This window comes from Taudactylus pleione, unplaced genomic scaffold (assembly GCF_031769625.1).
Source record: "Taudactylus pleione unplaced genomic scaffold, aTauple2 ptg000306l, whole genome shotgun sequence".
NCBI classification, from domain to species: Eukaryota; Metazoa; Chordata; class Amphibia; order Anura; family Myobatrachidae; genus Taudactylus; species Taudactylus pleione.
In genome coordinates this window covers 6065901-6087033 of record NW_028284707.1, presented here as the reverse complement: position 1 = coordinate 6087033, position 21133 = coordinate 6065901, and the positions used below count along the sequence as shown (strand labels likewise).

The window sequence follows — 21133 nt, the reverse complement described above, 5'->3', positions numbered from 1 at the left end:
CACCCCTCCTTCCTCTCCGATTGCTCCCCCTCTTTCCTCCCTTATGCCTCCAAGCTCCTTGAGTATCTGATGTACAACAGACTCAATGTCTAGACCCACCCCCTGCTAGACCCACTCCAATCCAGTTTACAGTCTCTACCCTCCAGCTCACCAATGTCATCGATGACTTCCTCATGGCCAAATCCAAAGCCCATTTATCTATTCTTGTACGCCACGACCTCGCAGCAGCATTCAGCCCAGTAAGCCAGTTCCACTATCAACCAGCTAACCTCCTACTTGTCCAACCGCTCCTAGTCTGTCCTTTCACTTATTAATCTCATTAACATTTATATAGCTGCAGCATATTCCATTGTGCTTTACAAATGGCAAAGGAATAGTAATGAGACGAGACTGGGAAATAACAGACGGACAAAGAGGTAAGAGGGCCCTGCTCGCAAGCTTATACTTTTCCTTCACGTTGGAGTCCTTCAGGGATCATCTCTTATTCTCGTCTGTTTCCCAAATCCGATGTCTGGGTGCCACCCTTGCCTTTCCTTCTCCTCCCGCATCCAGTCCCTATCACACATCCTACCATTTAGTCCTCTTTAATATTTCCTCACTCTAGAAACTACTAAAACTTTAATTCACGCCCTCATCATTTCCCGCCTTGATTACTGTAATCTGCTCCTCTCTGGCCTTGCTACCTCCCACCTAGCCTCCTCCCCAGCCTCACCTCAACTCCGCTGCGGTCTCATTTTTAAAACAGGTCCCTGAAACTCTTTCCCATAGCCTATGTCTCTCCTTAATTCTCCGGCCTCTGCAGTCCCTTCTTCCTTCTTTTGGTGCTTCTGCCAATATCCCCTCTAGTCTGTAACCTCTTGCGAGCAGGGCCCTCTCCCCATTGTCATTTCTACATAATTAGCACAGTAAATATGTATTTATGCAAAGTCGTTAAACTCTATCAGTCTGTACTTTTATTTTATTTTTTGTTGTTCTATTCGCTTTGTACGGAGATACAGACCCCTTGTAGCTCCTCCTAAAAACAGGGTGATAATCATCATCATCCAGAAAAGTTTGGCCTGATTCAGAGGTAGATGCAGCGCCGATGTTTGCACAATTGAGCGTTTACTACTGCGCATGCACGAAAAGTCCTGAAAACCCCATTGACACATGCGCTCCCCTCAGTGTGCGCAAAAACACTGAGGGGATGGAGGCGCTGGCATTAGAATTGGCGATGCAAAACCTGGGCGGTGGCCACCTCGTGGGACTGTCAGGGACAGCGGCTGCATTCTTAGACTCAGATTTGCAGCCAAAGAAGCCATGTTCAGAGGTATTTCAGAAGGAGACACTGCTCCATCTATAGGCAGGGGCAACTGGTGACGATGAAGGTTTTGGAATCCCCAACGGAGTTGCACCGTTCATGGGAACTGAAAGTGGGCGGCTCAGGGCTTGCACTGTCCGGCATACGCTAGCACACAAGGGGGAGGCTGAAATTAGAATTTGCATTTTAATGCTGCTGCGACTCAACAAAAAGTTGCAGTCATGGTGGCATTAGCGTTCACCTCAGTGTGTGATAATGTTTCAGCCAGCTAGTGACCTTCCTCACTCTACTGTCCTAAATATAGTCACTATACCCAACAATGCTCTCGCTAATGGTAAAGCAGGGTGGTGGGTCTCTTAGCGCCCAACCTCAAGCAGCTGTCACTATAAAAAGGGGGTATCCCTTACCCCAGTGGTAGAGGCAGAGGCACAATATTTGGAATTTCAAGTGACACTAGCGCTAAAGGTGATCTAATAGCAAAAAATTATTTTATTGATAACAGACATCCCACAATATCTGGGAACACGGTAAAAACAAAGTGGAGTACAGTAAAAAAAAATTCAATAGAAATAAAGTAGTGTAGCAGCAATATTGACACTAATTAAAGTGCATATAAGTAAAGGGCTGCAAGATGCATAGATTGGTAGATACAATTGTTCAAATTCAATAAAATATTGGAAACAAAGTGAATCTATTATAGCAGCAATAATGACACTGATACGTACATAGAATAATAATTGCAATAGTTCAAATTAGTGATTCATGGGACTCCAGTGCCATGGAATAGTATAATATATGTGTCCTGATTGTTCTGTCAGGATGTAATAACATACCTTTGGGTAAGGAGACAGGGGTTCCGGACATCACCCTGGTCCAGACACTCACAGGCTTAGAGTTGACGATGTCCTGCACACTAGCGCTGAAGCGTTTCGAGCTGTGTAGCCTTGATCAAGAGCTACACAGCTCGAAACGCGTCGGACTGGTGTGCGGGACATCGTCAACTCTAAGCCTGTGACAGAACAATCACACATATATTATACTCTTCCATGGCACTAATTTGAACTATTGCAATTATTATTCTATGTACGTATCAGTGTCATTATTGCTGCTATAATAGATGCGCTTTATTTCCAATATTTTATCGAATTTGAACAATTGTATCTACCAATCTATGTATCTTGCAGCCCTTTACTTATATGCACTTTAATTAGTGTCAATATTGCTGCTACACTGTATGCACTTTATTTCTATTGAATTTTTATTAATTTTTTTTTTTACTGTACTCCCAGATATTGTGGTATATCTATGTTATCAATAAAATAATTTTTTGCTATTAGATCACCTTTAGCGCTAGTGTCACTTGAAATTCCAAATAATGCTCTCGCTAAAACTACAGAAAACAAGTAGGACTCTAGTCGCGGTTTCCTTGAACCTGACAAGCATACTCCAGCAATCGATCTCCGCTGATCAATTTAATAAGGAAAACTATTTAAACCATGATAGGTAACCTAACAACAGGGCCTTCTGCTTCCGAAAGGGAGGAGAACAGTGTGGAATATCCAAGAAAGATCTCGGACGTAAATTATGCAAAAGTAAAAAGTATGCGCAAGTTTGACCTGTTTACCTTGACTTGGTAAGCAGCCCCATCTATCCTGGAGGACGTGTTAATAGTGTAGAATTGGGTTTAAAATTATTTTGTTTTGTACCACATGGTTTTCTGGCAGCAAACTAGGTGTGAGGAACTGTTCTGAACCCAGTAGAACCCACTTGAGCCGAGTAGTCTCCTTTTATCCTGAAGTACTGGGTGACTGCAGATCCCAAGACAAAGCGTCACCCAGACATCGGAGCCATCTACAACCATTATAAAAGTACCACGTCTACAGGGAAGGTGCTATTATGCATTTGGAGCCAAACAGAAAATTCTGGGTGAAAAATGGTGGAGGTTAAATCCATACGGAATTCATGTGAAACAGGGACAGTGTGCAAGGAAGGAGAGATATGGGCATACAATATTAATATTGGAATATACAAATAAAACATTCCCTGTGCCACTTTCTTGTCTGTATTGCCTCTATTATTACAACCACTCTCTCCCCATTATCTTCTCTGTGGTTCCCCTCTCTCCCACCTCCTGCTTCTTGACAATACTTTATATTTTGATGTGTTAGAATATGAGAAATAAATCACAACAGTATACGTAATGGGCAATTACGACGACTTGTCCTGACTTACCTGCAGCATACAGTAACTTGCCGTCTGAACGTCCCCGGTTCTATCAACGTAACTTTCCATTAGGTCCACCCCATCCTTCGTTAATCCGGTGAGTAAAATCCCTTCGAGGTTCCCAACATCCTTCATATCTTGAGTGAGTTTGTCCACGTATTTAATCAACTACAACAAATAGAATAGAAACCTTCCTTACAATGCACATCACATACACAAACTGTTTAGCTTGTTAAATCTACTTCCGAGACACCGCATAGAACACGTATTGTACTTGAGATATGTGCGGACCCCCGTGTTTTGGATCTGGATTCATCTTCACGTTTTGGTTTTGCAAAACCACCCTCAAGTATTTTGGTTTTGGATTAAAAAAATAAATAAAAAAAAATCTAATCCAAAACCAGAGTTCCGAATCTGCAACAGATCCGAACGATGTATTCGGTTTCAGAAATCCCAACACATCTATATTGTGCAGAAGCAAGAATACGAACCCGACATGGCTTTTTTATGTAGGACACATTACTCACTCTTACCCAATATATACAAAGTAGATTGTCACATATAGGGCACAGAAAAATTTTTGGGGTCTTCTATAGCTGTGACTATACAATATATACATTATTGGTTTGACACAACATAGCTGGCTGACTGTAGGAGGTATTAGAATACATTTGCAGCCTACACCCAGTGCAGACTGCAGATATGGAAATCTTTAGAGACCATGGACAGTCCTGACGTACAGACTTGATAAGTTGTGTTCTCAGTGGAGATCACTGGATCCAATCTAACGAAAGCTGGTTCTGCCCACAAAATAGCTGCTCCCATAAAGTGTAGGTGACTGTAAAAATCTCCTTTCCTTCATCAGAAACAGCAACACAACACACACCGAAGCCTGACGTCCGTGAGTAAACAGCGGATGACAACCCTTGTGTTTCCTATACAGTGTAAGGAGTATATTTTACTGATGAACGGTTTGTCAAAGCCACCGATCATCAGCAGCTTCGACCGCAAGTTAAATCAGGATTGCTTAGCATTGATTCCTGGTGATCGGAGGCTTTAACAATCGGTCTGTTAGTAAATAAACCACAAAGTCAGCTCGTCAACAACATTTACTTGTTTGGCACCTGTGATCCTGCAGTACCGGACAGACAGGGTTATCAAAATACAACTTGTGTGTAAAAACATAACAAGTATAGTTAACACTGAAATCACACTGGTTCATCTTCAACTACGAGACAGGGAAGGAAAAAAGGAGGCAGACATGGGACAGAAGGAAGAGAGGGCCCTGCTTGCCTGGACTCACTGGGAAGGTGCTAGTATGAAGTGGGAGGAAGATGGTGCAGAGGAAGTAGTCTCCAGTGGGCATGGGATCGGCCAAAGTAAAGAGATGAGACTTTAGAGATCGCTGGAAATACTAGAAGTTGGGGGAGACTCTGGAGGACCACAGGAGAAGTTTCACAGATGGATGTTACCATAGGATTAAAATGGTAATTTCTGCATGAGTAGCAGATATCTTGTAGGAGGCCTGATGTAGGAGGTATCACAAGTCTGTATACACACTGACCGTGAAGGTAAAACAATGGAGGGTGGCGTTATACAGTATATTTGTGTTTGTATGTCTGTCACACATAGTGGACACGCTATAAGCATTATGGGCCAATTATAATACCAGTTAGAACCAGGTACCATTGGAAGTAACCTTATAAGCAAAAGTATACTAGAAAGGGGTCTTCCCTGCATTTGTTTGAATTCGACTAATACCGCGTATCCACTAGACGATATAATGAATATGGTTATCGTTCAATATATAACGTGCAGTGGATATGCCATCAACGACCAGCGATGCGCACTTCCGCTCATCGTCCGAACCTGCTGTCCAACCTGATGATATCGTCAGGTTGTGCGGGTTCGGGGATGAGGGAGGGTGTCGGCACTAAACAGTATATCGTTCAGTGTGGGCTCAATGTCCGCTGCGTGATATAACGCGTGATATATCTAGTGGATACGCGGCGTAAGACAGTGCGACAACATGTATCTGTGCTTAGTATGCTGCTTGGGTGACTGACCATCGGTTTTCTGAGCACCATGTATAATGAAGGGTTCCCCTCAGGTGAATTAGAAGATATGAATGACATATATAAGAACTATCACATTTAAAAGCTGAACATCTCTTACCACTTTCAATTACTTCTTGTTTAGTTATCATGGTATTGTATGCCGTTTTTCTTAACATCACTTATATGCACCAATAAACTAATACTATACCTTCATATAACATTGAGGATCTCATTCAGAGGCGCTCGCAAAAAGCGAGCGCTCGCTCTGAATCAGGGTGGTTCTTCTTTTTTTTTTAACCCGTCCTCCTGGCCGCTCGCTGAGCTGTGGGTGACCACTCACAGCTTTTGCGAACGGCCAGGTGATGGTCACGATTATCGCGACCATCGGGCTTGCGACGAGACCCTTGTGGAGGGGTCTCGTCTGCCGCAAGCCCCAGTGAGCTTCCTGCTCAAATAGAGCAGGAAGCTCACTACTGACATCACGAGTGATGTCAGTAGGGCCGCCCACAAACAGCAGGCGTTCCTTCAGGACGCCTGTTTGACCAGCCACCCCCCCCACTCCCCCCTACAAAACGGGGCGAGCTGTCGATCAACATCGACGGCCGTTTGTAGCGAGCCCCGGAGCGAGCGAATTTCTCACTTGCTACGGGGCTTGCGCGCAGCGTGTGCGCTTTGCCCCACCATCGAGCGGGTCTGAATGAGGTCCTGAATCGCATAGTTTATTTACTGACTGACATAGAAACATTTGACTGACAATCAAAAGTGGCGCAGGCTTACAGCGAGGGTGAGAGGTGCAGGTTGGAAGAAGAGTGTACCTCGTGACTAGGATATAGATTCCGCTGCTCTTTTCATTTGCTATTTCCAGCATGAGAAGAGCTCTGCATCCCCCATTCTCAGCATTAGATATTGCAGTGTTACAGTAATGGGGAGGTAACATGCTGGACAGATTTAACATACTTTATAATGTTTCAGGTGCATCACGTAACTCAGTAACAAGCAGCTTTATGGCACGAGACCCTAGAATTACTTTGTACATATTTCAGTTTTGTCACCTTACCCGAGCGTCGTTTAGGAACAAGCAGGCAAAGGCCACCCGATCCCTCACTGCCATAGCGCATTCAAACTGCAGGAGAGAAGCAGGAAAGTGATCTCAACAGCATGAACACAAATGCCCCTTTTATAGGTCATACTCAGGGATGAATAAGATTAGTGTAGAGGGCAGAGCCTGGCGTGTGCTTGATTAGTTGATCCGGGTCTAATTCCTTATTAAATATAACAGCGAATACAAAGCTATGATTGCCGAATGAGGTAAATGAACAGTGATCAGATTTAAAAGCACATGAGGACCTTGCTGGTCGTGCTCAACAGAAGCCTCGTCAGCTCTGGGTGGAACAGTTTCCATAGTGCAGTGATAGAAGTTGTTACAGAGTAAAACACAGGTGAATATGATTTTACTGTAAAGTTGGGTAATGGAAAGCCGCATCCACGGGCTGATGCTGCTCCTTAATCTGGGCGCTGTTCGGCCAGCATTTTGTCATAAGGGGTGAAATAGTCACTGACAGCACAGACCAAGCAGCCACATCAGTTTCCGACTTTAATGTAGCCGGTTAGTGCACAAACAGGGATATTGCCATAATCTTCTGATCGCGTTCAATAAAACATCTCCATTTTGATTGGGTTACCAGTGATCACTGCTGTTTTGAGGCTGGATTTAGCATAAACAATGTTGCATGTGTAACTGCTCAGACCAAGGGAGACAAGACAGGTAACCCTACTAATGCCATCTCCCTAGCATCCGCTGGGCTGGCTGTAGCATATAAAACAGGACTCTAAACAGTCTGGTCTGGGGAATTAGATGAAATATGGAAGGCCGGCACAGGAAGATCCCAACAGAGGTAAGTAAGACCCCTAACCCTCCCCTCTCCCCCCTTAGCGCCTAACCCTAACATCCCCCCAGGGGTGCCTAAAGCTAACCGACCCTAAAACTTAAACCCACTTCCGACCCACAAATGCCGAGCCATGCCCACCGGTCAGATGGGGAGCTCACCCTCTATAGGACAGTAATTCAGAAAATGAGTCTCAAAGATGCAAGTAGTGCATTGCAGCGTTGGGTATAGTTTTAGGACGTGGACTATGTGGCCGGTCGCCACTACTGACGGGGAGACGCTATAGTGCGAGCTGGACAGTACAGAGGACCCTAATGCCATGCGTTCTTAGGATGAGCAAACCCACCAGGACGGTGTCATAGCAGCCAGGATCGCTGGTGAGGAAGGCAAACATGACCGCGAGGTACGGATTGCTCAGCTGGATGCGGAGGGAGCTGCACATTTCTCTCCACAGGGAATTCTTCTCATCCGTATACCCGGACAGCGCCATCGCTACTACATTGAGGTTCAGATCTCCTGCAAAGCAAAAATAAATACTGTGAGCTCCGAGCGATTTTTATAGGGGGTATCGCCTTTACTACAGCAAGTAACTATGGGCCTGATTCAGCTTTGGGAATAGAGTAAGATATAGTAGCACGTAACTGATCATCTTGGTGAAACCATGCTGCACTGCAGGTGGGGCAGATATAAAATGTGCAGAGATTTAGATTTGGGAGTGGGATGTCCACACCGACATCTAAATTGCAGTGTAAAAATAAAGCCGAGCAGTATTTGTGGGCTACATGCAAGAGCAGCCAGTATTTACCCCACATGCTAAATGAAATGTATGTATTTGCACCCCTTGCATTGCAACATGGTTTGTCCTGGTTCATAGTTACTTGCTCTATCTTACTCTATTCCCAAAGCTGAATCAGGCCCTATGTGTCTGACTTGTTTAATAAACATAGCATTTAACAAATATATACACAAACATACACACTGAAGTGCCAAAAGTCATGTGATAGCAGTATGGTAATGGTAGGTGGCGTCACCATACTGTGACATCTTGGAAATGCCCAGACCTGCATCAGTTGTAATCTGACATCTCATGAGTCAGTCTGAACACTGGCTTGGCTGCTCATGGCAAGGCAACGTGAATTATCAGAGTTTGAACAGGGCATGATAGTGGGTGCCTGATGGATGAGACATTCCATTCCGAAGTTGTGCGGACATTCAACAATCCTTGATCTACGGTGTTGTGTGTACCCAGGAGTACCTCATGGAAGGCATTACCACGCCCTGTGGACAGCGCAGTGGCCGACCACGGGTGCTCAATGATTGTGACCAGCAGCGTCTGGCTCGTGGTAACAAACAAGCGACACTGGCTCACATCACATCCACATTCAATGCAGGAGGTACCAGACACTAGGCTGTTCTAGCGAAGCGCGGCGCCCTGCCCTCCTGGAGGGCAAAAAGCACCCTGCCCTCCAGAACGAGGGAAAAAAATGTCCTGCCCTCACAGCGTGCGGGTGCCGTCTTCACCCGCGGGTCGCAGTGTCCCGCGGGTGGGGAAATGTGGGGTGACCCCGGTCACCGCCGTTGAATAGACGCCGGGCGCATTCTATTCTCCCTGTCTGCAGCGCTTGGAGGCTGCCCGGCGTATCCGTAAGTGCCGGGCATGCCCCCAAGAGTGACGAAAAGGGGACGCGTCTTATAGACACGCCCCCTTTTCAATGGCCACGCCCCCTTTCGGGAGCGCGCACACGGAAGTGCCCTCTCTAGCTCCGGCGCCTTGCCTGCCGCCGGAGCTAGAGTGAACACTAGACTGCTATATAGCTGAACGTGGGCCCAAAGCACCTCTCCCCCCACCCGCAGCACGCATGGTGCCGCACATATCTCTTGCATTGATGATGTTAATACATTTTGTTTTTGTTATTGCTCAGCTTTACTTTGATGGATGGAGATGACACAAAGTGAAGGTTATTTCTAGGAGTTTCCACTACACAATGATGCAGTTTTCAGGAGAATCGGCTCCGTAGTTTTTGCGCCAACTTGGAACATACAGACGATTTATAATCTCTTATTACAATAGTATAGATGATATATTTTAGTACCGTTTGCAAACCTACAATTAAACATTATTTGTATAAACAAATCAATCACTGATCTCTACACAGTGCTTGGTAGTTTACCGTAATAGGTTATACATGTAGTTTCCCGTGGTGGAAGACAGCCATGTGTTTGGGCTGTAGTTTCTTGTGCCGCGTATCCACTTGCAGATATAAATGAGCGATTGAACGATTACGACATCGTAATTGTTTAATCGCTCATTAATCGTGCATAAATCGGCCAGTTTAATGTCGGAAACGACCAGCGATGCGCGCTCCCGCTGGTCATTTCCCACATCAATCATCGCCTGAACATGCCGGGCAAACTGCCGGTAACGACAGATTGGCCATGTCCAGGGATGATGGAGGGTACCTACACTGAACGACAGGGGCACTACAGGGGAAAAGGAACGACTGTACGATTACGATGTTGTAATAGTACTGCCGTTCCACCATCTGCAAGTGGATACGTGGCATTAGGGTAGAGCCAGACGTGGGTCTACATGAGAACCATGTGGGCGCTAAGGACTACTTAATGGGAAGATGCTACAGTGCAGACTGGTCTGAACCTTTCAGGTTTTTTCTGCGAGGTCCGGTAAATCTAGGTGCATCCCTAAAGCGTTCTCCGGATGACCGAACCCACAAAGACAGGGTCATAGCAGCCAGGGTTGCTGGGGTTAATTTTACATATTGTCATTTTTTTTTAGCAATAAACATTGTTAGTGGTCTTGTTTCACACCCCGTTCACTGTTTAATTATCAATTTTGTGATATTACCCCCCCCCCTCCCCAATAGGACAGACTAGAAGCTGATAAAAACAAGGACAACAGGAATTGCCAACCTTTCCCCGTTGAGGCTCCCTTATTAAGGATTTGTATGGCACGGCGGATGTCCAGGTTAAATAAGGCAATAGCAGCTGCTCTCTCCCATTCTCCTTCTTGTTCTAAGGTGGTGAGAAAAGGTCCAATATCGACATCCGTCCCCTTCTTCCTCCAACCACAGAGCTGCAGAGCCAGGCAGCGTTCCTCACTGATGTAGTGCACCACGTCCGCCTGCCGATCAGAGCCGCTCCAGCTGCTGCGGAGGCTCTCCGTTGTTCCTTTAAAACAACATCTATATTTAGGAAGCATAATGGTCTACAAACTTTCTCTTACAAGACTAGCAAAAGAAATTTTAATAAAAGGGCCGATCTCATCTCTTGGCCCGAACATTAGAATCAGTGATGCACGTGCGCGGGCACACGGGATGGATCATGCCAGCATTTTACATTAAGCAACATGACAATGACACATTTGCAGATGACAAGCTGCCGATAGGATTTAAATCCTCTTACCCATTGATGATTTCACAATTGTTTTAATACCAGCGTACACCAATGATCCCTTGTTGCTTGAAGATTTTTGTTCTATGTCCTCAGCATACTGCTTCATAAGTATTCACGTATATAGGAAAATAAGTCATATAAATCACACACTATATAACAGATTGTCACTACATACAGATAGGTCCTCATACACTGTGGCTTCAGTCACGTCAAACAGGCCCGGGGCGACATGGCCTCGCCACGCTCAAAATGCGCGTCTTAGTCGAATCAATGAAATAACTGGGAGCGACAAAACCACTTTACTAGATTGCAGTGATCCATTTGATGTGCGACATTTGTACATCTGTGTATGACTGAGGGCCTGATTCAGACCCGGACGCTATTTGCGGCCGCTTGCTGGCTAAAAGGGGCCGGCCATTTAAATCATGTGCTCACACTGCATCGCGTAAAGCCGCCCACTAATAGCGAGCGGCCGCTCTATGTGCTTGCACCTGTATAAAGACGCCCCTTTTCCACTCGCAACACGTCATCTCCGGCAGTTGTAGGATTAATCGGGAACATCGAGAGCCATCGGAGCTGCTCGCAAAGCTTGTGGTAGCCTTTTCCCACCGCAACATTGCGAGCAGTTCAGGCTAAAATACAACCCAGTCACGTGTGTAATGACGCTACTTTGCTAATTATGCACACCCCTTAAATGCCGTTCTGACGATCGGGCACGCCTGCATTCGCACATCCACACCCCCGTTTACAAGCACCTTCCCGTTACCACCCACAAACGGCACTGTCACTCAAAATAGCGGCCCGACTGCGGGCTACGGGCGAGCACTTTCCCATTGCAATAACTGGATCGCGCACACGCATTGCGACTCATAAGAATGCGCAGATTGCGTAAAATCGCTCAATGCGAGCGAGCGCAGCATAGCGTCTGGGTCTGAATCAGGCCCTGAGTCTTAATCTGTATGTAGTGCTGCAATGTAGCGGCCGCAGCTAATTCCCACGCCATGTTCCGTTGTGCTTCCTCTGAGACTATACGTGTTCAAAACTAAGGACCTCATTCAGAGCCGCTCGCTATTTGCGGTCGTTCGTTCCAAAAAAAGGGGTGGCTATTCAAATGAACCGTTCGCTCTTTGCGGTCTGTTCACGCATCTATGTCTGAACGAACGAGCAAAACTTGCGGTCGAAATTTTGATGAATACGCCCCCTTGCCGCTCGCACCATACGTCATGTCCACTATTTATTTGATTAATCGAGTACATCGAACAGCGTATGAACTGCTCGCTATTCTTGTGGTTGGTTTTTCCTACCACTATATTGCGAGCAGTTCTGACTATAAAACAACCAGGTGACGTGGTCGATGACGCTGCTGTATTAATTATGCACACCCTTAAAACGCCAGTTTTGACCTTTAAGCACGCCTGCGTTCTGAATTCCACTCCCTGTTTTCAAGCACCTTCCCCCGTTACCACCCACATACGCCTCCTCCTGTCACTCAAAATAGCAGGCATTCGCTATTTAGCAAACTAACGATTTTCGGCCGCACTGACTGGTTTGAGCATGCGTATTACAAACCGTACGCATGCGCAGATGTGCGAACATCGCTCGGAACTAACGAGCGGCCGCTTACGAGCGGCTCTGAATCAGGCCCTAATTCCTCTGCGGTTAAAGTCGCAGCTCAGCCTCTCTGGTTCACTGTAAGTGGCGTTTTGTTGCGTCTATGACACGAATAAGATGCAGAATTCAAGAAAGACGATACACTCCACCTCTCGGAGCGTCGCAGTATAGACTCGACGTGTAGGAGAACCCTATATACACTGTCATTTTTAAAACAAAACATATGTAAAAACATGATTTTTTTCTTTTCACCACAATCCCAAACCATGAAAATCAGTGGGGCATCGCCCACCTGGTCACCCTACATTAATTTCCAAAGACCATATAGCAAAGAGAGGGGGGGAGGGTTAGACTACTTACTGGCCCCTATCTAGTTCCTGACCATCGGGATGGTGCTGTCGGTCTTCTGACCGCCGGTCAATCATATGTATTCCGTACTTAAAGTACCATTAAATTGATTTCTCAGAGACTAGTAGGGGACAGCAGGCTAAGGGTTAAATCTGACTCCTACGATGATAGGTACTGGGAGGAAATGAAACCTTAACTAGGACACTCGTACTGCTCCTCCATTTACCACTTGCCCCAACATGGACAAGAGAGTAGCGAAGTAGAACAAAACAGAGTATTTCTGGGTAGGCTGGTATGAGTCTCGCTGCAGCGTTGAAGAAGAGTTTTAACAGTAAGAACAAACCAATAAAACACACAATGTGCCTCCTTTCTGCATTGCCAATTGAAATACCAATTGCTATTCTGTTGAGTTTCCCACACATGATGCTGTGTGATTGCCGTTCTGTCACATGAAAGTACTTGCTAAATATGTAATCTTCTATTATGAATATATGAAGCACCAAGACCAATATAATGGGAGGTGTCAGAGGTGAATGGATTATACACCAGGGTTTGGGACCTGTACCTACTATTTCAGACGTGTCATACACCGGGTCGGTAGTTATCGTGCCCAGCGTTGCAGGGTTGTTTCCAACATCTAACATCTCTGTCCTCTTCATCCCTCCCTTCCCGTCTTCCTGTCTCATACCTGCCCCTCCCCATCTCCTCACCCCGTCTCTCTGCATATTATCTCTGTCTCCATTCACCTCCCCTTCTATCATCTATGTCCCCCTCACCCACACATCATCTTTTCTCTCATCTCTGTCCCCCTCACCCACACCTTCTTTTCTGTCATCTCTGTCTCCGTCGGCCTCTATTCCTCCTGTCAGTCTCATCTCTGTCCCCAATCTACACCCCTAGGGCACGGGGGACGCTGTTAGGACAGGACTGCTCCCTCCTGTCAGCACCTGCAGCCCACATTCTCACCCCACCCCCTCCTCACAAAAAGGGGTACACAGGTGGTGGTATTGGGGGTGCTGACAGAAAGAATAGCCCTGTCCTAACTGTGCATTGGGGAGAAAACAAGTGAGGCTGGGTCAGGAAATCTACCAATCAGTGAAAGCTGTAAGGGGAGGGAGGGGGGCTCCGTGCACCTAGACACATGCTCTAGGAAATGACATAACCGATGTTGTATGTGGAATAAGCCTTTAGATCAGGTGTTATATCACACATGAGGTGAAGACTATACATTTGTAATTTGGAAGCAGAAATTTGTGCATCACTAACGGTTTATGGCATCTGCTCATTATTCGCCGTTGTTCAAACCACTCCGAGGGCAGATTTTTAAAAAAAAATGTTTACCTAACCCTTTTAATTATAAAACGTTTCAACGTTTTGGTTTTGGCTCAGTGATTTTCCTGATTTTTTAATCTTTAAGGATATAGTGCAAAGTGTACCAAAGGGATTTCAGCTGAGAGTCTTCATTCCCCGCCAGTAAGTGGTTCCTCCAGACCTGCTCGGTGTCTAGACCATACCTGGACAATGCTCTGAGTCGCATTTTAGTGGCTATGTCTCTATCTATGGAGCTGTCCTTCCCCTCCTCTGTGCATTCATAGAGCTGCCTGCTGCAAGCCCACATCAAAGAGGTGGTAGGACTCCAGGCCAGAGAAATCCGCTCAAACACGGTGAAATCGGACATCGTCCGGTTGGGAGTGACGACCACCATGCGGTTCTGACTAGTCGGGTGCCACGCAAACGAAGCAATGTAATTGTCACAAGGCTGAACGCTTCTCTCTATAATCGTGGGCTCGGTTTCATCGCCAATAGGGGTGGGAGTGTGCTGCATATCATACAGTCTGATTATGTTACTGTCCCGAGTTAATGTGGCTAGCAATCCGGTTCTTGTCGGGCACCAAGCTACTTTGCTCAACGGCTTTGGCTGCTCTGTAAGAGTCAGAACTGGCTTCTCGAATTTTCGAAGGTCCCAGATTGCCACTTGCCCTTCGAAGAATGAAGCTATCCGGTCGTGGAAATGTGGGTCCACCGTCACCCCCTGGACTGCTTTAGTATTTACAAACATTTTCTGGTTTGTGCTCCGGAGGTCAAATATAGCCAAGTTCCGATGCATCCCAGCCAGAAGCAGCTTCTGGTCTTTTGGAAGCCAGCAAAGGGAAAGACATGCATCATTCTGTCCCAGTTCGTACAGTGGTTTGGTAACCACCAAATTTGTTTCACCGTCAACCGATGGAAGTCGGCCTTTGTCCAATGGAAAGGCAACGTCAGGGGTATATTTGCTGCTTATATCCCAAATCAATACTGAAAAGTCAGCTCGGTGTTTATCTAAGCCAGCTGCCAGCCAGTTACTGTCCAGAGGATTCCAAGAAAGCGTATTACACTGCCTCGCATGCTTGGGAACAAACTCTTTTCCAATCAAGTCCTTACATTTGGAATTGTGATCCTGGCCCAGACTTGTAAGAGCAATTCTGCCATTGGCCTGGCCAACTGCCAGAAGGCATTCTGGGTCGTATTTCGGATACCAGGCCACGCATTTCATATACGGTGTGTCAGAGTTTATGGACAGCAAGGTTGCAGTAGTCTCTTCGGACAATCGTAAGGACCCAGCCTTGAGCTCGGAGTTGGTGCTGGCCGCTGACTCAATGTGATAGAGGCTAAGCTCGGAATCGCAAACCACGAACCTGTCCACGTGGTGGGGAGCCCACAGAATGTCCGGTTTGGACCCACTCATTATTTAAAGTCAGCGAGCACTAGAAAGACAAAATAAATATATTTATATATTGCAATGTAAAGTTACAGTAAATTTAGACAGACAATCAAGTGGGCACATCAAGGCAACCTGTACTGAAATAATTTTTTTTGCCACATACTCTGCCATGCAATCCATGGGAGGGAAGTGTAAGCAAGGATAAAAGCAAAATAGCAGGCACCCTGCCCTGTCGCTGTCAGCTGCATTATATATATTATGAGTGGACAATATGTCGGACATGGCTTGAAAAAGTATCATTGATCTCTATAAATCACATACACTGTGGCATTGACCATTCGGACAGCTGCAGCTTACGATATCGACAGCTGTAGGCGTCGTTGCTCTATCACCACAGCAGGGACAGCACTGTCCCTGCTGTGGTGGCTGCCGCCTCCAGGCTGCACGCGAGATCTGAGTGATCCCGCACATGCCCATTGAAGCTGGCCGGGAAGGGAGACACAGCGCATCAGTATTATACCCCTTTCAGATATACAACCCGGGAAATTTCCTGCTCAGACCCGGGAATTTCTCCTGTGCAAATTCCCGGGTATTTGGTCGAGACCCCTCTTTCACACTACAGTGTCTACCCGGGAAATTCCCAGGTAGATCCCTTTCAGACAAGAGCAGGGTTTTTCTGCTTACCTGCCTCTTCTCTGCTGTCTGCTCCTCCTAGCCTATCCCCTCTCTGGCTGATGATGTCATTATTCAGCAGCCGGAAGCCGGCCAATCATAATGCAGATTTTTTTTTTATTTTTTTTTTATATTATAATTTTTTTAAAATTTATTTTAATTCCCTGGTGGTCCAGCAGGAATGCGGGCGGCCCGCTGTGGCACAGCCGGCCGGCGCTGGGGGTGGTGAGCAGCAGCGCTGAGCGTGCTATAGGACGCTCTGCGCTGCCAACTCAAAGCAGCAGCGCTGAGCGTCCTATAGGTCGCTCTGCGCTGTCAGCTCAAAGCAGCAGCGCTGAGCATCCTATAGGACGCTCTGCACTGTCAACTACATGTAAAAGCTGCTTGGTGCTGCCCGGGAGTAGTAAATTCCCGGGTAGCACCATTCAGACAGAAGCAGAGTAATTTCCCGGGACTTAAGTCTCGGGAAAAACTCTGGTCGATTGCAGGGGCGGCTACCCGGGAACGTGTTCCCGGGTAGGTACCTTTCAGACAGACACGGCTACCCGGGAATTTGGCTGAGGCAGGCCAAATTCCCGGGAATCTCGAGATGTCTCAAAGGGGTATTAGGCTGATGCACTTGTGTGGCACTCACTGTGGCAGGTGAGATGTTCATACATATCATCGGTACTGCTTCCTGCTTTTCCTTGGTAAAGAGGCGAAGCAGGAGGAGTTATAGTGGCACTATGCTGCTATAATACATCTCCTCCCGGGGAAATGCCAAACCCTATCCTCCCCCCCTAGTGTCTAAGCCCAACCCCCCTCCCCCTAAACCTAACCCTCCCAGGGGGATCCCTAACCCTAACCTCCCCCCGGGGGTGCCTAACCTAACCCCCCCCCCCCCCCTTCTCCTAGCCTAACCCTCAGTCTCCCTGGGGTGCCCTAAACCTACCCCCCCCCCCCTAAACCTAACCCTCCCAGGGGGATCCCTAACCCTAACCTCCCCCCGGGGGTGCCTAACCTAACCCCCCCCCCTTCTCCTAGCCTAACCCTCAGTCTCCCTGGGGTGCCCTAAACCTACCCCCCCCCCCCCTAAACCTAACCCTCCCAGGGGGATCCCTTGGCTAAGAGGATGGGCGTCCGTACTTACCTCGTACGGGCCCGAGTCGTTCTGCATTTCGGCATCAAGATTATGACAGGCATTGGTATCTTTCCGGCGTCGGGATTGTGACCAGTGGCCGCCAGTCACATAACTACATCCCTTTCAAACAAACATTTTCTGCCAAATTAAATCTATTTCACCATTTATCCCATTAGAATAGAACACGTAATTTTACTAAACTTATTTCTTATGGCACACCTGTTTAATATATTAGTTTATTAAAATGTCCCGTGTTGATTTACTCAATTATCAAATTAAGCTCCCAAGATACTGCATACTGAAAACATTTTACAAATACTATTGACATTTATTCCCTATTTAATACACAATGCAGTTTAGGAATGTAATATGCCCTTACAATTATAATTAAACTATTATGGGTATATTTCGGCAGAGTAGTGACAACGTAAAATAGTAGTGATACATGTGTGTGTCTGTATATATATTTATTACCAGTTATTTATACAGTACACACGTATTCTGTAGCCCTTTGTAAAGCATATTTGGCCATTCCCATCAGTTCCTTGCTCCAGTGGTGCTTACAATCTATGGGCCCGATTCAGCAAGGATCACAACTGCGATTATTCAAGCAATCGGATGATTGTTGCATTCTGTGCATGCATCACAGTGCGCGAACCAGCTACTACAATTGGTACTGTGATCGCAGAGACTACACAGACCCATCGCACAGTGATTGACCGGAATTACTGTTTGGGGGTGGTGACTTGGGGGGTTGCCGGCAAAATGCAGGCATGCCAGTGCATTTGAACGCCGTTACTGGGGTGTGCATAAATTAGCCACTGTAATGCCATACGCAGCCCGAGTACTCATAGCGTGCAATGAAGTTAGCGATTCCTGAGTAAGGTCAGAGCTTGTGCAAGTGTGCGCGAGGCTGCGATGGTAATCAATCATACCGATGGTTTGCAGTCTTGCTAAGTATTACAGATGTGTGTAAAACGGGGGAGGGTGGGGGAGAAGTTAGTGAATATACAAACTAATGGAAATTGAACATTACCAGGGAAGTCCAGGAACAGAGCATTGTGTCCCCCCTGGAAAGGGTCATGTTGGTAGGTGTGTGTGTGTGTATATATATATATTTATTATGTTCATATTTCAGTGAAGTGTCCAAAGTATAAAATCAACGATAGTGTGTGTGCGTGTATATAAATATACACACATACATACATATACACACATACATACATATACACACATACATACATACATGCATGCATGCATACATACATATACACACAGTGTAACAGCCGCATGGTGCATTGGAAATCTTGCACACGGCGACAGTGGCTCCCCGGCAGTTCAGCTGCTGTGGTACTACAGGTCTCAGCATGGCCTGCCAACCTCTGGCTCACAGGGCACACTGGGACTAGTGGCTCCACATGTTACCTGTTGGTAGAAAGGCGGCGGGCACAGGACGCTGGGTGCGCTCGGGTGTCAGTGCCCCGGCGGGTGACTCGGGTAACCACCAGCGACAGTCCCTCTCTACCAGTCCAGTGCCTGCCCAGGTCACTGGTTGCCAGTAGAGCAGGGAGGGACATTGCGCCGCCTACGTCATCACCCTGCGCTCGTCACTGTCAGTGCGTCAGGAGGAGGGGCTTCGGCTCTGTAGTTGTGTTCATTCATTGGGCTAATTACTGTCAGTCATAGTACAGCAGGCTGCTCAGTAGTCAGTAACATCAGCCAGCCAGTGCATGGGGGCATTCCCCTGACAGTCTCACATGTTATATGTTTCCATGTTATAAATAAACCACTATACTGCTGTATGTGCTGTGTAGCCTTCCCATTGCATACACTCTGAGCTGTCCTCACAAGTCAGCACTGATAGAGCCATCTGCTTCTGGGCCTGATTCAGAGCCGCTCGTAAGGTGCCGCTCGTTCGCTCCGAGCGATGTTCGCACATCTGCACATGCGAATGGGTCGTAATGCGCATGCGCCAACCAGTCATTGCGGTCGGAAATCGAGCGCTCGCAAAATAGCGAGTGCCTGCTAATTTGAGTGACAGGATGAGGCGTTTGTGGGTGGTAACAGGGGAAGGTGCTTGAAAACGGGGAGTGGTGATCCGAACGCAGGCGTGCCAAAAGGTCAAAACGGGCGTTTTAAGGGTGTGCATAATTAACAAAGCAGCGTCATCGACCACGTCACTTGGTTGTCTCTTAGCCTGAACTGTTCGCATGATTGCGGTAGGATTAACCTACCACAAGCACTGCGAGCAGTTCAGACGCCTTTCGATGTACTCGATTAATCAAATAAATAGCAGAGATGACGTAGGATGCGAGCAGCCAGGGGGCGTCTTTACAAAATAGCGAGCGCATGTTTCGCTCGCTCAGACATAGAGGCGTCAACAGACCGCAAATAGCGAGCGCTCAATTTAAATAGCCGGCCCCTTTTTCTGAACGAGCGAGCGCAAATAGCGTCCGGCTCTGAATCAGGCCCTCTGTCCATTCATAATAATCACTAATGCTCTACTACACTACCTGCATCGTGTGGCCATTCAGTTTGTGCTGAATGATAATTTCATTTTCTAGTGTTAATAGTAAATAGGGGGATTTGCCCAGTGACCACCATTTGGCCATCTTACGTAATAATCTGTTTTCATGTCAGTCAGCAAAATGGAAAACACATGTCGTGTACACGATAGTGGTAATGCCATCCATAGTGATCAGTTACATCGGTATACAGGTAGTTAGCCATGTACGGGATCGTGGTACTGTCTCTTGACAAGTATGATTACTACAGGCAGTCATTGCGGGCCTGATTCTGAATTGCTCGCAGGTCCATATGCAGCCGCATTAAGGGACATATATATCATTTGTCCATACCCTCCAACTATACAGTTTTAGCCGGTACAGTAGCGTTTTTTCATTTTTTTAATGGTCTGTACCGGCAAACAGGGACTGTACCGTGTGGGTACACTCACCAGATTTCTTAAGCAGCGCTGCTGGGACACAGGACTCCCGCAGCGCTGCTGAGTGACAGCCGGATCTTCTCCGACCTCCGTGCTTCTCTGCCCTGACCGTCGCCAGCGCCGGTAATTATACAGAACTTGCAGTATAACACTTACTGCAAGTTCTAAACCAGCCAGCGCCCGATGCCTCCAGCCCCCATGGACACGCCCCTTTATCCGTGAACATGCCCCCCCACATGTACCCGGTTCTTACTGGAAAATGTTAGACGGTATGATTTATCTTTATAGTTTTATTAACTAAAATCATGTGAAAACAGGTGTTTTCTCACCCGTTTCACATTATTTTTGCATCCCGTAAATCTATGAAAGGGCTTTTGGAGTAGAATTTGGTAATTTCTCCTCCATGCCCTAAAATGTGCATATACTGAGTTTTCAGATCGCATTTCCCATATCTGTAATGGGAAATGCAATCTGCTCAGATTTACTTAAGGCAAATTGCAAAAAAAAAAATACTGGAGGGAGCCTCACAAAATTGATGCCATCTTCAGATGGCGTTATAGAGGCTTCCCTCTGTTCAGCAGGGCAGAGCCAGAGTGAGAGATCCCTTCCCCCTTATCCTGGTATGTTGTGCCGAGAACCAATATCACTGACTGTATGATGCGTGAGCTGCACAGCAATTCACCCATCCATCACCATAGAACTGGGCACCTAGCTGCAGGCAGAAAGAAGACTGCATGCATAAAGAAAATCAATGTTTGTAATAGCAAATAATAAAAAAGCTTTCCTGCACCCAGGGAATGGTGATCGGTGAGCTCCTTCTGTGCCGTCAGCCTAGATGCAATGAAAGTCCCGGCCGGCAT

The 21133-nt window shown here is 46.7% G+C and overlaps 1 protein-coding gene across 1 annotated transcript in view; it reads right to left on the bottom strand.

The window, feature by feature from the left end:
* The window catches only part of MIOS (meiosis regulator for oocyte development), a 32936-nt gene extending 13983 nt beyond the window's left edge, over nt 1-18953 (bottom strand). The window contains exons 1-7 of the mRNA XM_088442245.1: nt 18755-18953; nt 14259-15580; nt 10887-10985; nt 10395-10652; nt 7813-7982; nt 6638-6703; nt 3533-3691 (exon numbers count right to left, since the gene is read on the bottom strand). Of these exons, the coding sequence (XP_088298371.1) occupies nt 3533-3691; nt 6638-6703; nt 7813-7982; nt 10395-10652; nt 10887-10985; nt 14259-15561 (2055 nt within the window). The 5' untranslated portion in view covers nt 15562-15580; nt 18755-18953. The remainder of the gene's footprint in view (nt 1-3532; nt 3692-6637; nt 6704-7812; nt 7983-10394; nt 10653-10886; nt 10986-14258; nt 15581-18754) is intronic.
* Between the last annotated feature and the right edge of the window lie 2180 nt (nt 18954-21133).